General features: G+C 37.7%; 1 protein-coding gene across 6 annotated transcripts in view; it reads right to left on the reverse strand.

Moving 5' to 3' along the window:
- Positions 1 to 12,491, reverse strand: part of COL24A1 (collagen type XXIV alpha 1 chain) — a 294,562-nt gene that overhangs the window by 200,768 nt on the left and 81,303 nt on the right. For all 6 annotated transcript variants that reach the window (XR_008630306.1, XM_055140321.1, XM_055140322.1 and 3 more), the window contains exons 14-15: positions 4,122 to 4,175; positions 911 to 955 (exon numbers count right to left, since the gene is read on the reverse strand). Coding sequence is in view for 5 of the 6 variants with exons in the window: in XM_055140321.1 (XP_054996296.1) it covers positions 911 to 955; positions 4,122 to 4,175 (99 nt within the window). In the remaining variant the exon portion in view is untranslated. The remainder of the gene's footprint in view (positions 1 to 910; positions 956 to 4,121; positions 4,176 to 12,491) is intronic.

Here is a 12,491-nt window from a genome sequence, read left to right on the forward strand (position 1 = left end):
ATTGTGTGGAAATTCCAACAGCTAAAAGAAATATAACCTCCTGACAGCAATCCGAGCCAGGATAAGGGCTGTTTTCAGTGTCCCAAAGGCAATCTAAAGGATCCTCAGGACGCCTGTCATACCCACTACATGAGAAGATAGAGTATACAGAAGAAATGCTTCCATACACAAAAGCTCAACTGAGCTGTCTGACAGAGTGCCAGAGACAGAAAAAAACCAATAAACACTCATGCTTTCACAGAATACAGTCTCCCAAATGGTTGCAAATAATAAGGAACTTCTGAGACGAAGTTCAAGAAACAGAGACCCCAAGATAGGTTTTCATGTAAAAACGGTAGCTTCTGGGTCAACAGAGTTCACATTAGTGAAGGTTCTGCTGAAAAGACTGTCACTTCCACACTGAGCTCATCAGCCATACTCATCCACACACAGGATGATTCACACTCACCCACACTCACACCACCCCCTGTTGAATTAAGCTAGCTAATGACAATAACGGCGATATGGTAAAAATAGAAAAGCAATAATATCTACTGTCAAAAACTATACTGAGGAGGGGTCACCTGAGAGATAAAGCTGAATTAGATCTGGGCAAGCAGGCAAACTGTTTGCTATGAATTACAGAGATTTACTCTCCTAGACCACAATCCTCCTATTCCTCTGCCCCATCTCCAGCCCTTTTGGACATTTGAACACAGACTCACACTCCTTTTCCCCGTTTCATTAATAGGGTAAATGAAGAGTGCATAGCACAAATCCAATATGCATATTGGGCTGAAAAATACCTTGAATTGGCTGATTTCCACCATTAACCCTTAAACTCCCCATTTTCTCAAGGTTTAAGCATACATGTAACAAATATAAACCTGTAAGAAAATATTTCGTAAGACGTATGGCATTTGATACTCACTCGGAGACCAGGGAACCCAGGAGGACCAATGCTCCCTACAAGTCCCTGTGTAAAAGAAACACATAGAATCAAATAGGATTCCAAACAGTTAAGGTTATCTGCTAAATGGGAAGACACTGCTTTCTAAGTGTAAATTCCGAGACGTCCCTATTTTTATACATTTTTCTAAGAAGTAAAAGTCTCTATGGTAGTTTATGTCCCTCAGTATTACCCCCTTGGTTCCACTCCTTTAGATGGTAGGACTCTCAGTTAGCCTGGGATACAGATTTCTCTATTTCTTCATATATATAATTAAGAATATTAATTCTACTGCGATAGCACAGTGGGTAGGGCATTTGCCTTGCACGTGGCTGGCCTGAGTTCGATTCCTCCATCCCTCTCAGAGAGCCCAGCAAGCTACTGAGAGTACCCCACCCACATGGCAGAGCCTGGCAAGCTACCCGTGGTGTATTTGATATGCCAAAAACAGTAACAACAAGGCTCACAATGGAGATGTTACTGGTGCCCGCTCGAGCAAACTGATGAACAACAGGACTACAGTGCTACAATTCCATTAGTATAGTACAGGATAGATGTAACCACTCTCTATGGATTTCGTGAGAAAATAAGTGGTCAGCAAGTAAGACTAGGACAAGCTCAGGTGGTTGTCAGCACTATGAACTCTTTTGAGGTAGGTGATTTAAATTTAAATTCTCTGAACTTTAGTTTTCACTTCATAGAACAGGAATAACAGGACTGGAGATATAGCCCAACTGTCTTTGCATGCAGGAAGCCCGGCTTCAATCTGTTACTGAATGGTCCCCAAACACCACAGAAGAAATCCCTCACCAACCACTTTGGTCTAATAATCCTCTTCTCCCCACCGCCACCCGGGCCCCTGCAACCACCCAGCCACCATCAGCAAGAGATTTTGAAGCTCTGGCTTCCTGTGTAGGTCACTCTTAAATAGGTGAGAGAGCAACTCATTGGTCAGAGTTGAGGCGAAACTCTCTGAAGTTTATCAACTTTCAGACTATGAAGCAAAAAAAAGAGGCAACTCAGTGTGTGTGTGTGTGTGTGTGTGTGTGTCTGTGTGTCTGTATGTGTGTGTCTGTGTGTCTGTATGTCTTATGTCGGTGTGTCTGTGTGTATCTGTGAGTCGTGTCTGTGCATCTGTGTCTGTATTTGTGTGTGAGAGAGAAAAAGAGATAGAGAGACAGAGACAGACAGACCTTCAATGTGTCCACCTGTAGCTACACTATAATTCACCTTCCAATACCAGGATTCACAAGAGACAAAAAGCTTGCAACTGCTCCAAAGTGCCTCAGAATCTTAAATTTCACAGTAAACTCAGTGACAAGCAAAACAAGAGTATAGCTAGTGACAATGTAGATAATTAATGGTCTCAAAATGTACTCTATACCTGTGGTCTTTCCACTGTTTCATCCTGTGCTGGCAAAACTGGTTCTCAAGCAACAGGCTATCCTGATGCTGCTGAATCTAATTGCTGTGTGAGTAACCACCAGTCACTTTTCTAGGCCTAACTTAATCAAAGCACCGCAAAGCTAGTGCCTTTCCTTCCAGCAGGATACAGCCTGTCAGTTCGTGGCAAAGCTACAATTGGGGCTTGTCTGTAGCTTTTTTTTTTTTTTTTGTCTAGAAGGGGAACTTTCTGTTTGTCTCCCAAAGAGTGAGATGTCATTCTCCTCAGCCTTATATACACTTACATATAAGGGCTTGCTGTCTTATGTTTCAGAATTCATAACTGACAGTATTTTGTTAAGCCCCAATGACATGGCACTGAATTTTTAAGTTTGTGGGTATGGGGAAGTCAAAAGTAAAATTTTCAGTTGGAAAAAAAGATGAGAGAGGTAATTAAAATAGGGGCCAGGCGATATTACAGTAGTAGGGCTCTTACCCTGCAAGCAGTCAACCAGGATTTGATCCGAGGCACCCTATATTGTCCCCTGAACCCTACCAGGTGTTATTCCTAAACGCAGAGCCAGGAATAACCCCAGAGCAGTGTTGGGTGTGGTACAAAAAAAAACCAAACAAAAAGAGCAATAAAAATAATGCTTGATTTATTATTCCCAAAATCAAAAATAAAGAAAGATGAAAAAGTTTTATTGGTAACAGCAGATAATTTTTAAATAATTTTTTTCACTGTATCACTGTATCATTGTCATCGCATTGCTCATCGATTTGCTTGAGTGGGCACCAGTAACATCTCCACTGTGAGACTTGTTGTTACTGTTTTTCGCATATCAAATACACATGGGTAGCTTGCTGGGCTCTCCGAGAGGGACGGAGGAATCAGACCCGGATCGGCCACGGGCAAGGCAAATGCCCTATCCACTGTGCTATTACTCCAGCCCTACATAAATTTTTAAAATTTTAAATTTTTTCTGAAAGGTTTTTTTTACTCTATTAGCAAGTCTAACAATACATAAAACTTACACTATGTCTACTAAATAAGCTTACACTGTTTCATTTAGAAAAAGATAAAATAAACTATTACAAATACATTTTTCCAAGATAAATTATAGTAATTTATATATGTTTAAATGCAGCCACTACTCCTAATTTAGGTTATAAGGATTATGGGGTCAATTCTAAACCATATAAAATCTAATGAGAAGAGAACGCATATAGCATAAAAGGTAGCTGCTTTTTCATGCTCTCTGAAGGCCAAGAGCGAAGTTATTTCTCTACACCATCAAAAATATGGGATCCATTAGGATCTCTTGAAACTATAATTAAATCTCATTTAAGGGGATAACTCCCCTAATCTAACGAATACTGTCTAAACAACCCCAAAGAACAATTCTGTACACAACAATTTGAAAATATGCAGGTCAATGACAGGTTCAAGTCCAAAGAACAATCTCAAGGTGCACAGGTTTTACCTGAGGCTCTTTTCTTTCTTTGGATTACCACCCATCTCTCTCCCCCACTAAATCTTCAGATACACAGGTCAGTGTAATGAACACATCTAGCCAGTATTTCACTTCAGTATTCACACTGAACATGGTCAGAACAATTAGTTTTAATGACTGTCTCTCGAGCAAGAATCATATTATCCTTAACATTTTCAGTTGGTTTCCTAAACTTAAAAACAAAGCTCAAATGCACGCAGTAGTCTCAAAATGGCCATCTGTAGTAATGAGCAAGTGCAGTTTTTAGGAATCTAAGTGATGTCAGACTTCAAGGTTGGACCTCACAGTTTACTCACAGGACTGCCATCAGGACCAGCAGGACCTCTTTCTCCAAAGTCACCTGGAAAACCCTGGGGGAGAAAAAGAGGAGACAATAGCCAGTTAACAACTAGCAAAGACCAAGAATTCATTTCTCCTGCTTTCTGAGAGGGTATTTAGCAATAGGATACACTTTTTTACCAACCTTGGGCTGGAGTGATAGCACAGCGGGTAGGGCGTTTGTTTGCCTTGCATGCTGCTGACCCGGGTTCAATTCCTCTGCCCCTCTCGGAGAGCTTGTCAAGCTACCAAGAGTATCACACCCACACGGCAGAGCCTGGCAAGCTACCCGTCGCATATTCAATATGCCCAAAACAGTAACAACAATTCTCACAGTGGAGATGTTACCGGTGCCTGCTTGAGCAAATCGATGAACAATGGGATGACAGTGACAGTGATTTACTAACCTTAAATTTTTGTGCAATAAAAATGTATATTTAATTTTTTTAAATTTGTTTTGGACCACACCTGAATATGCCCCAGGATTCCCACAGATTCTGTGCTCAGGGGTCACTCCAGGTAGTGCTCAGGGGACCATATGTGGTGTCGATGTTGAACCAGTGCTGGCCATGTGCAAAGCAAGCGCCTTAACCCTGAACTATATCCATGGCCTACTTGCCTGAGTTTTCAGTGCAATATTTGTGTTATAAAAATTATTTTACATGTCATATATGTAGAGAAAGCTAATCTGTAGGCAAAATAAATTGGTTCATATTATATACCGAACCACTGAAATGAAAGGAAAGATAACCAAGATTCCTAACATTTGCTTTTTCCACTATTTTAAAGCAATTTATATACCAAATTCCATAGAGAATAAAATGACGTATTAGCTGGAGATGAGTATATTTATATAAAGTGCTAAAGGCTTTATTCACATTATTATATATGTGCTATGTCATTTCGTCTTTTCTAAAGGTAAAATTATGAATATAAGTATCCCATTTTGCAGTTGTGGAAATTAAAAGTACAGAGCTTAGATCACAAACACCTAATGATGCAGACTGAGATGCTAACGGGGTAGTCTGTTTACAGACTTACTACTCTCTCTACAACACTTTCTACAACACTCACTACTTTAACACTTTAACGCATCATTCCAAGATACACCATCACATAAAAAAGAAAAACAACCAGTTAATTCAAATTTTATTGAGGAAAGGTTTAGCACATACACATAAATACTGTAAACAAACAAAAAAGTATCCTTGGATATTCAGCTTCCCAAATGTCTTTTGAGAATTCTGCCTCACAAAACTATAAAGAACAGTCAAGTTACATACTTCCCCTTTATTGCGATAATTCAATTACTCCTACTTTATATGCAAATGTTTTCCCTAAAGATTTACTACTGGATTTGTCCGTTTTGCGGAGAAGGGACCCTCTTAGGCAATGCCATGGGACCATAGGAGTCGAGGTGAAGTGGCCAAGAGTTCAAGGTTTGCTCAAGCCCAGAGCTGCTGGGGCTTACTACACCCACTGTGGAAGTACTAAGAAGGGCCAAAGGGCCTGGGAATAGAACTCAGGGTGCAAGGAACATGCAAGGAAAGTACTCTGCCTCCTGCCCTAGCTTCTTAGTCCTTATTTGGTCAACTTTAAAGCTCACTTTGTTTTTAAAAAAGTGTTACTTTACAAAGTGATTTGTAAGTCACTAAGTGAATGTTTATTTTAATAGACTTCATTTTAGAACTTTCTGAGAGTAACAAAAAATGTAATCTACATTAATAGATTCAGATAATCTATTTTGGCACTGTAGCACTGTAGTCTTGTTGTTCATTGATTTGCTCTAGAAGGGACAAGTAACGTCTCCATTGTGAGACTTGTTGTTACTTTTTTTGGCATATCAAATACGCCCCAGGTAGCTTGCCAGGCTCTGCCATGTGGGCAGGATACTCTCAGTAGCTTGCCGGGTTCTCTGAGAGGGACAGAGGAATCAAACCCAGGTCAGCCACGTGCAAGGCAAATGCCCTACCTACTGTGCCGTCGTTCCAAACCAGTACTAATTACTATATGTTTAACAGGTTCCCCCAAATCACTAGCTCACTAGTATAAACATGAAATGGCTAAGTATTAAAGTATTTAGGATCAGAGAGATTGTACAGGGCTTAAGTGCTGGTGTGACCCAACAAACCTCAGCCCCCAGGAAAATGAAAGATGACTTAACAATGTCAAAGATGTACATTTCTAAGACTTAGTTAATTTGTACTAGAATTAAAGCCAGTGTTACGTATTCAATAATCAGAGGATATTGCAGAAACCATCTGTGGAGTCAAACATATTGCAGCCATACTCCCTTCAAAGTCAGTTAAAGTTCAGGCAAGCATTTTGCTTTTATTGTTCTTGAAGGTCAAATTCTGTTGTCAACAAGCTTACAAATCTGCACTACATCTTTCTTTTTGGTATGATCTAATAAGAGTACTTGAAACTTCTTATAACGTACAGGTAATGGAAAAAGTGAAGAAAGAAACCTGTAATAAATCCAAAACAAAAGAGATGATTGATTTTTTTTAGATAGATCATAAGGACGTTTTTCAGAAACCTCAGGGATATAATAAAGAATGAGAAACATATTGCATGATTTCATTAATGTGAAATATCCAGAACAGGCAGATCCATAGAGATGGAAAACAGAGGAGTGATATCCCAAAGCTGGTGGTACAGAGAACTCTGTCGTGACTGCTAATAGGTACAGGAGTCTTTGGGGGAGGGGGTGTGATACAATATTATAAAATTAGATAATGGAGCTGCTGCTCAATACAGAATATATCACCAAGTGTACACTTAACGAAAGATGAATTTAATAGATTTGAATGACGAACCTTATGATAGGTGGCTTAAAGCTTAATAAAATTTTCTTCAAAAGCAAAGAGACAGTGGAATAAGGAAGAGACTTACTAACCATCGCTTGAAATGCGGATAGCTATAGTCCTGGATGAAATAATCTTCATGGGAAACTCTTAGTTTACATTTGTTTAAAATAACATTGTATATCATTTTTAATAATTTCCATGGATTAGAAAATTGCAAATAGCTTATGGGAATAAAAATAAGCCATTTCTAATTTTCAAAGACAGTAACATTCATAAGAAATAATATTTATTATTCCTTTAAAATATTAACTCACAATAACCTATTCTATGGCAATAGTACATAGTAACCAGAATGGATGTACAGAGTATCAGATCACCCCATGCTGATGTTTAGAGCTCAAACATGAGTGACAATGGGCATCGTTTTATTTGTGTATAGTGCCCTGTAAAGCCAGAACACAAGTCAGCTTTCTCTTTTTTATGAATCTAACGATACTACTGTTATTGAACACTGAGACCAAAAGAAATAGCCTAGATCTGATATATGTAAATAAATAGTGGTATATGTAAATAAAATAAATAATTTTAATAAATTAAAATAAATAGTAATTTTAGAGCACTCTAACTGCCTAGATATTTAGCATACCTAAATATCTTAAAACAGGGTTGGAGAGACAGTACAGTGGATAGGGCATTTGCCTTGCACATGGCTGACCTGGGTTCGATCCCTGGCATCCCATATGGTCCTCCAAGCACCACCAGGAGTAATTCCTTAGTGCAAAGCCAGGAGTAACCGCTGAGCATTGCTGGGTGTGACCCAAAAAGCAAAACCAAACAAACAAAATAACAGAGGGGAGGGAATCATTGTTCTTATCCTCAGTCATGAGGATCACACCTTAATCTTGCCATTTTCTTACACAGAAGATATAGTTCCTTAACCTGACAACCATATTTGCATGCACAGTCCTCATTCTGAAAGCCTATGAGACTCTCCTAGTTCTCCCTTACATTATTCACCCTGAAATAATTACTCTCCTGAATTTCCACCTGTTGATATCTAAGTCTATGAAATACTCTTGAAAGAGTCTGGCAAGCTCCCTGTGGTGTATTCGATATGCCAAATACAGTAACAATAAGTTTCATTCCCCTGACCCTGAAAAGAGCCTCCAATCATTAGGAAAGATGAGTAAGAAGAGGCTGCTAAAATCTCAGGGCTGAGATGAATGGAGAAGTTACTGGCACCCACTCGAGTAAATCGATGAACAACGGGATGACAATGACAGTGATACAGTGATGAAATACTCTGCTTGGACTTCTAGAAATTATCAACTGTAGACCATGACATGTTGCCTCTTTACTACCTGTCCTGACGTTAAAGGTGAATCTAATTCAGAATCTTTTTTTTTTCTTTTTGAGTCATACCTGGCGATTTTGGGGTTATTCCTGGCTCAGAATTACTCCTGGAATTATTCAGACTTACTCAGGAATTACTCCTGGAGGTGCTCAGGAAACTATATTAGATTCGGGAGATTAAACCCACATCAACCATGTGCAAAGTAAATGCCTTACCTGCTGTACTCAGGCCCCTATCAGAATCTTGGCTTCTCCCTTAAACCTTGTCAAACTACAGCTAGTCAAACTCAATGCCACAGACTATGTTGAATACCGTAGAATACAGAAAATATCTATTTCCTGGCAGATGCAGCATCACCTAAAAGTTAATGCCTGCTTTTCATTACGTCATAGTGACAATAGTAGTTTATGCACAACTTACTGCAAACGTTTCCTGGAATATAGAAAACACAGTCTCCAAATTCTTGCAAAATGAGTCTATCTGAGACACCACTGCAATATGTATTTTTAAGATTGTCTTGGGCTAAAGATAGAAACTAATAACAGATGTTTAACAGAAGGATTTTATATTCTGAAATTCTAACACTGGAGTTAGAAGCCAAACTACAGTTTACCTTAAATAGACTCCTCTAACAGAAAGATGTATGAAAGAGAGGAAGGAGACACCCTTTCTATGGTTAGACAAGTAAATGTTACTAAAGTACAGGAACCTTTGGAGTTTCGGTTTGTCCACTGTGAAGCTGTGACATGTAGTTCACCATAGGAAGAAAACCAAACACACTCCCCTCCCCCTTGTCAAACATTAAGTATAAGATAACTTAAATCTTTGTAATTCACTCACTGTTTCAGGTCTGACAAACTCCTCAGAAAACATCTCTATTTATATGACAATTTTCTATGTGCCACTGAAAATAGATCGCATGTCCAATTTCATGTTTATTTTCAATCTCAGCGAGTAAGGTTCTGGCATACATATTTTAGTTCTTTAGAGTCGTATATATATTTGCATAGTCAACTTAATACAAAAGGCTATTGAAGAAATTCATTGGAGCCCTGTGAAATGTTTTTTTTTCTCTTGATAGTTACAGAATTTCCTGACCTTGGAATTTCCTGACCAAATATAAGAATGACATTTGGAAATTTTGCATTAAAAAGCAAATTCAGAATTAGGTACTTAAAAAAAAAATGAACGTCTTTAGACACAGTATAGCCAAAATTTCCTATGGCTGGGAATTTTCATACTTTAGGATTTCTAGGTTTCTGTCATTCTTTCAGACGTATAGTTTCTGTCATATTTTTATTGACTAAAAATACTTTAGTTCATATTTTGTACGTTATGACTTCATATGTAACAACAAATGGTATAGATATATAATTATAGTCTACAATATTCTACATCAAAAAGAATGGAAATATTACCAAAATGTATTTTTACTTCATAATAAGAAAAATTATGCAAAGTTACCTTGGAAAAGTCTAGTGTCTGATGTCAGCTGTCATAAGTTAACTTGTGGCTGTAACTGTATCCTACTTTAAGTACAGTAGTTTCCTCATAAACATGGCCAAATAATTTTGTGGTAAAAGAAAAAGTACATATAGCATACATGACACATTACAGAACCAGACAGACTTTTAAACACCATTTAAGAAAAATGGAATACATGTGTCTTAAAATATGATTTTTATAAGGTTCTATATGTATTACAAAATCATATTTTTTGTTCTAATTCTTTTTTTTTAGATTTTATTGAATCACTGTAATTCATGTTTGGGTTACGAAAAAAGGTTTCATGTTTGGGTTACAATCACACAACGATCAAACAACCATCCCTCCACCAGTGCACATTCTCTACCACCAATATCCCCGGTATACCCCCGCTTTCTCACCCTCCCCCTGCTCCATGGCAGACAATATTCCCCATACTCTCTCTCTACTTTTCGAAATTGTGGCTTGCAACACAGACACTGAAAGGTCATCATATTTGGTCCATTGTCTACTTTTGGCATGCATCTCCCATCCCAACTGATTCCTCCAGCCATCATTTTCTTAGTGATCCCTTCTCTATTCCATCTGCCTTCTCTCCTCCGCTCATGAAGCAGGCCTCCAGCTATGGGGCAATCCCCCTGGCCCTTGTATCTACTGTCCTTGGGTGTCACCCTCATGTTAGAGCAGTAACTTTGCAAAGTCTGCAAGGTAAAAAGAAAAGGGAAATCAAACAAATGAAAATAAATAATCCCATTCATTACTTTTCTATAGTTTTCTTGAATTCAATAAGAAATTGGGTAGTTTTTTTATTCCTCATGGATTAAGAAATTATAAATATCTGTAAATTTTAATGGATAATTGTATAGCTCACTATGGAATCAGAAACCAGAAATTATATATAGCCAAGAATATATCTAAAGATCAATCATATTAATAAATAAGGTTGGTGACTAAGTGATACATCATAGAGTATGAGAAAATGTGAGGGATCATTTTAAAGAACTAATACACTGATACTTTGATAAACATTAGGATATTAAATTAAGTGACCTACAAAAATTTAGCAGAGTATTTAAAAACAAAATAGTTTTGATAATTATGACAATAATAAAGTTTCTGTTGTTAGAATTGCTATAAGACTAGTTTTAAAGTTGAATATATATGCAAAACATATTTGGTTTATTTTTTATCAGTAACTTTACATTAATACATTAGCACTTCACGGTAGCACTGTCGTCCCATTGTTGATCGATTTGCTCAAGCAGGCACCAGTAATGTCTCCATTGTGAGACTTGCTGTTACTGTTTTTGGCATATTGAATACACCACGGGTAGCTTGCCAGGCTCTGCCATGCGGGCAAGCTACTCTTGGTAGCTTGCTGGGATTTCCAAGAGAGACAAAGGAATCCAACCCAGGTCAGCCTCGAGCAAGGCAAATGCCCTACCCTCTGTGCTATTGCTTACATTAAAAATAAATATTTATTCAGTTATAAAGAGTAACAAAATAATAAAAGGAATGTTCTTTTTATATTCTATGCCTTCATGTTAATAATTTTAATAAGTTCAGTTCCAAAGAACTTTTGGAAAAAGCTATCACTTGATATGTATATTGAATTTTTAATTAAAAAATCAGTATCAATAGAGAAGAAATGCATAAAGAGAGGTAGGGAGAAGTTTCTTCTTTCGAAACAAATTAATATATTAAAATGTTAAAAATTAAGCTTTGGGCCGAAGCAACAGTACAGAGGTAAACTGCTTGTCTTGTACACAGCTGATCCAGGCCTCGCCCCTGGTACCACATATGGCTTCTTGTGCCCTTCCAGGAAGGATACCTATATGCAGAACCATGAATAAGACCCATGTGTGGTAGGTATGCTTTCAAACCAAAATCTTGTCAATAATAAAGTTTTAATTTTATTACATTTTTCCAAATGTCATGCAAAAACAACTTATGCTATTCTAAGCAATATGAACATAAGAGATAGCAGAAATCCCTAAGAATTCAGAAAAGGATCCTGGATTCATGACCAGATGATTGGGTTCAATTCCTGATTTTACTAATTAAAAATACTATTTGAGGGGCCGGAGCGATAGCACAGCGGGTAGGGAGTTTGCCTTGCACGCGGCTGACCCGGGTTCGATCCCCGGCATCCCATATGGTCCCCCAAGCACTGCCAGGAGTAATTCCTGAGTGCAGAACCAGGAGTAACCCCTGAGCATCGCTGGGTGTGACCCAAAAAGCAAAAAAAATTAAAAAATAAAAATACTATTTGATATTGACCAAATCTTTAACATTACTAAACATCATTCTTCTTACCGATGTAATGACATTAACATCCATTCTAATCTACCTTCAAGAAATGTTACAATATTCAAAAGATAAAGCATAAAGTAGAGCAAGAAGTAATCTTCAGTACAGGATACCAGGAAAACTGGACAACTACAAGTTAAAAAAGAAAGAAATTTGACTACTGCTTCACACCATTTACAAAGGTTAATTAAAGTGGATTAAAAACCTTGATATCAAGTCTTTTCTATTAAAAAAATAAAAACACCGAGAAAAATATAGGTAGAACCCTACAAGATCTGGACATCAGAGGAGTCTTCCAGAATATAATTCCACTGGCAAAGTAAACAAAAGCAATAATTAAAGATGGTACTACAAACTAAGAAGCTTCTACATTGGGAAAGAAAGATCTA

The sequence above is a fragment of the Sorex araneus genome, chromosome 5 (genome assembly GCF_027595985.1).
Source record: "Sorex araneus isolate mSorAra2 chromosome 5, mSorAra2.pri, whole genome shotgun sequence".
Taxonomy (NCBI): domain Eukaryota; kingdom Metazoa; phylum Chordata; class Mammalia; order Eulipotyphla; family Soricidae; genus Sorex; species Sorex araneus.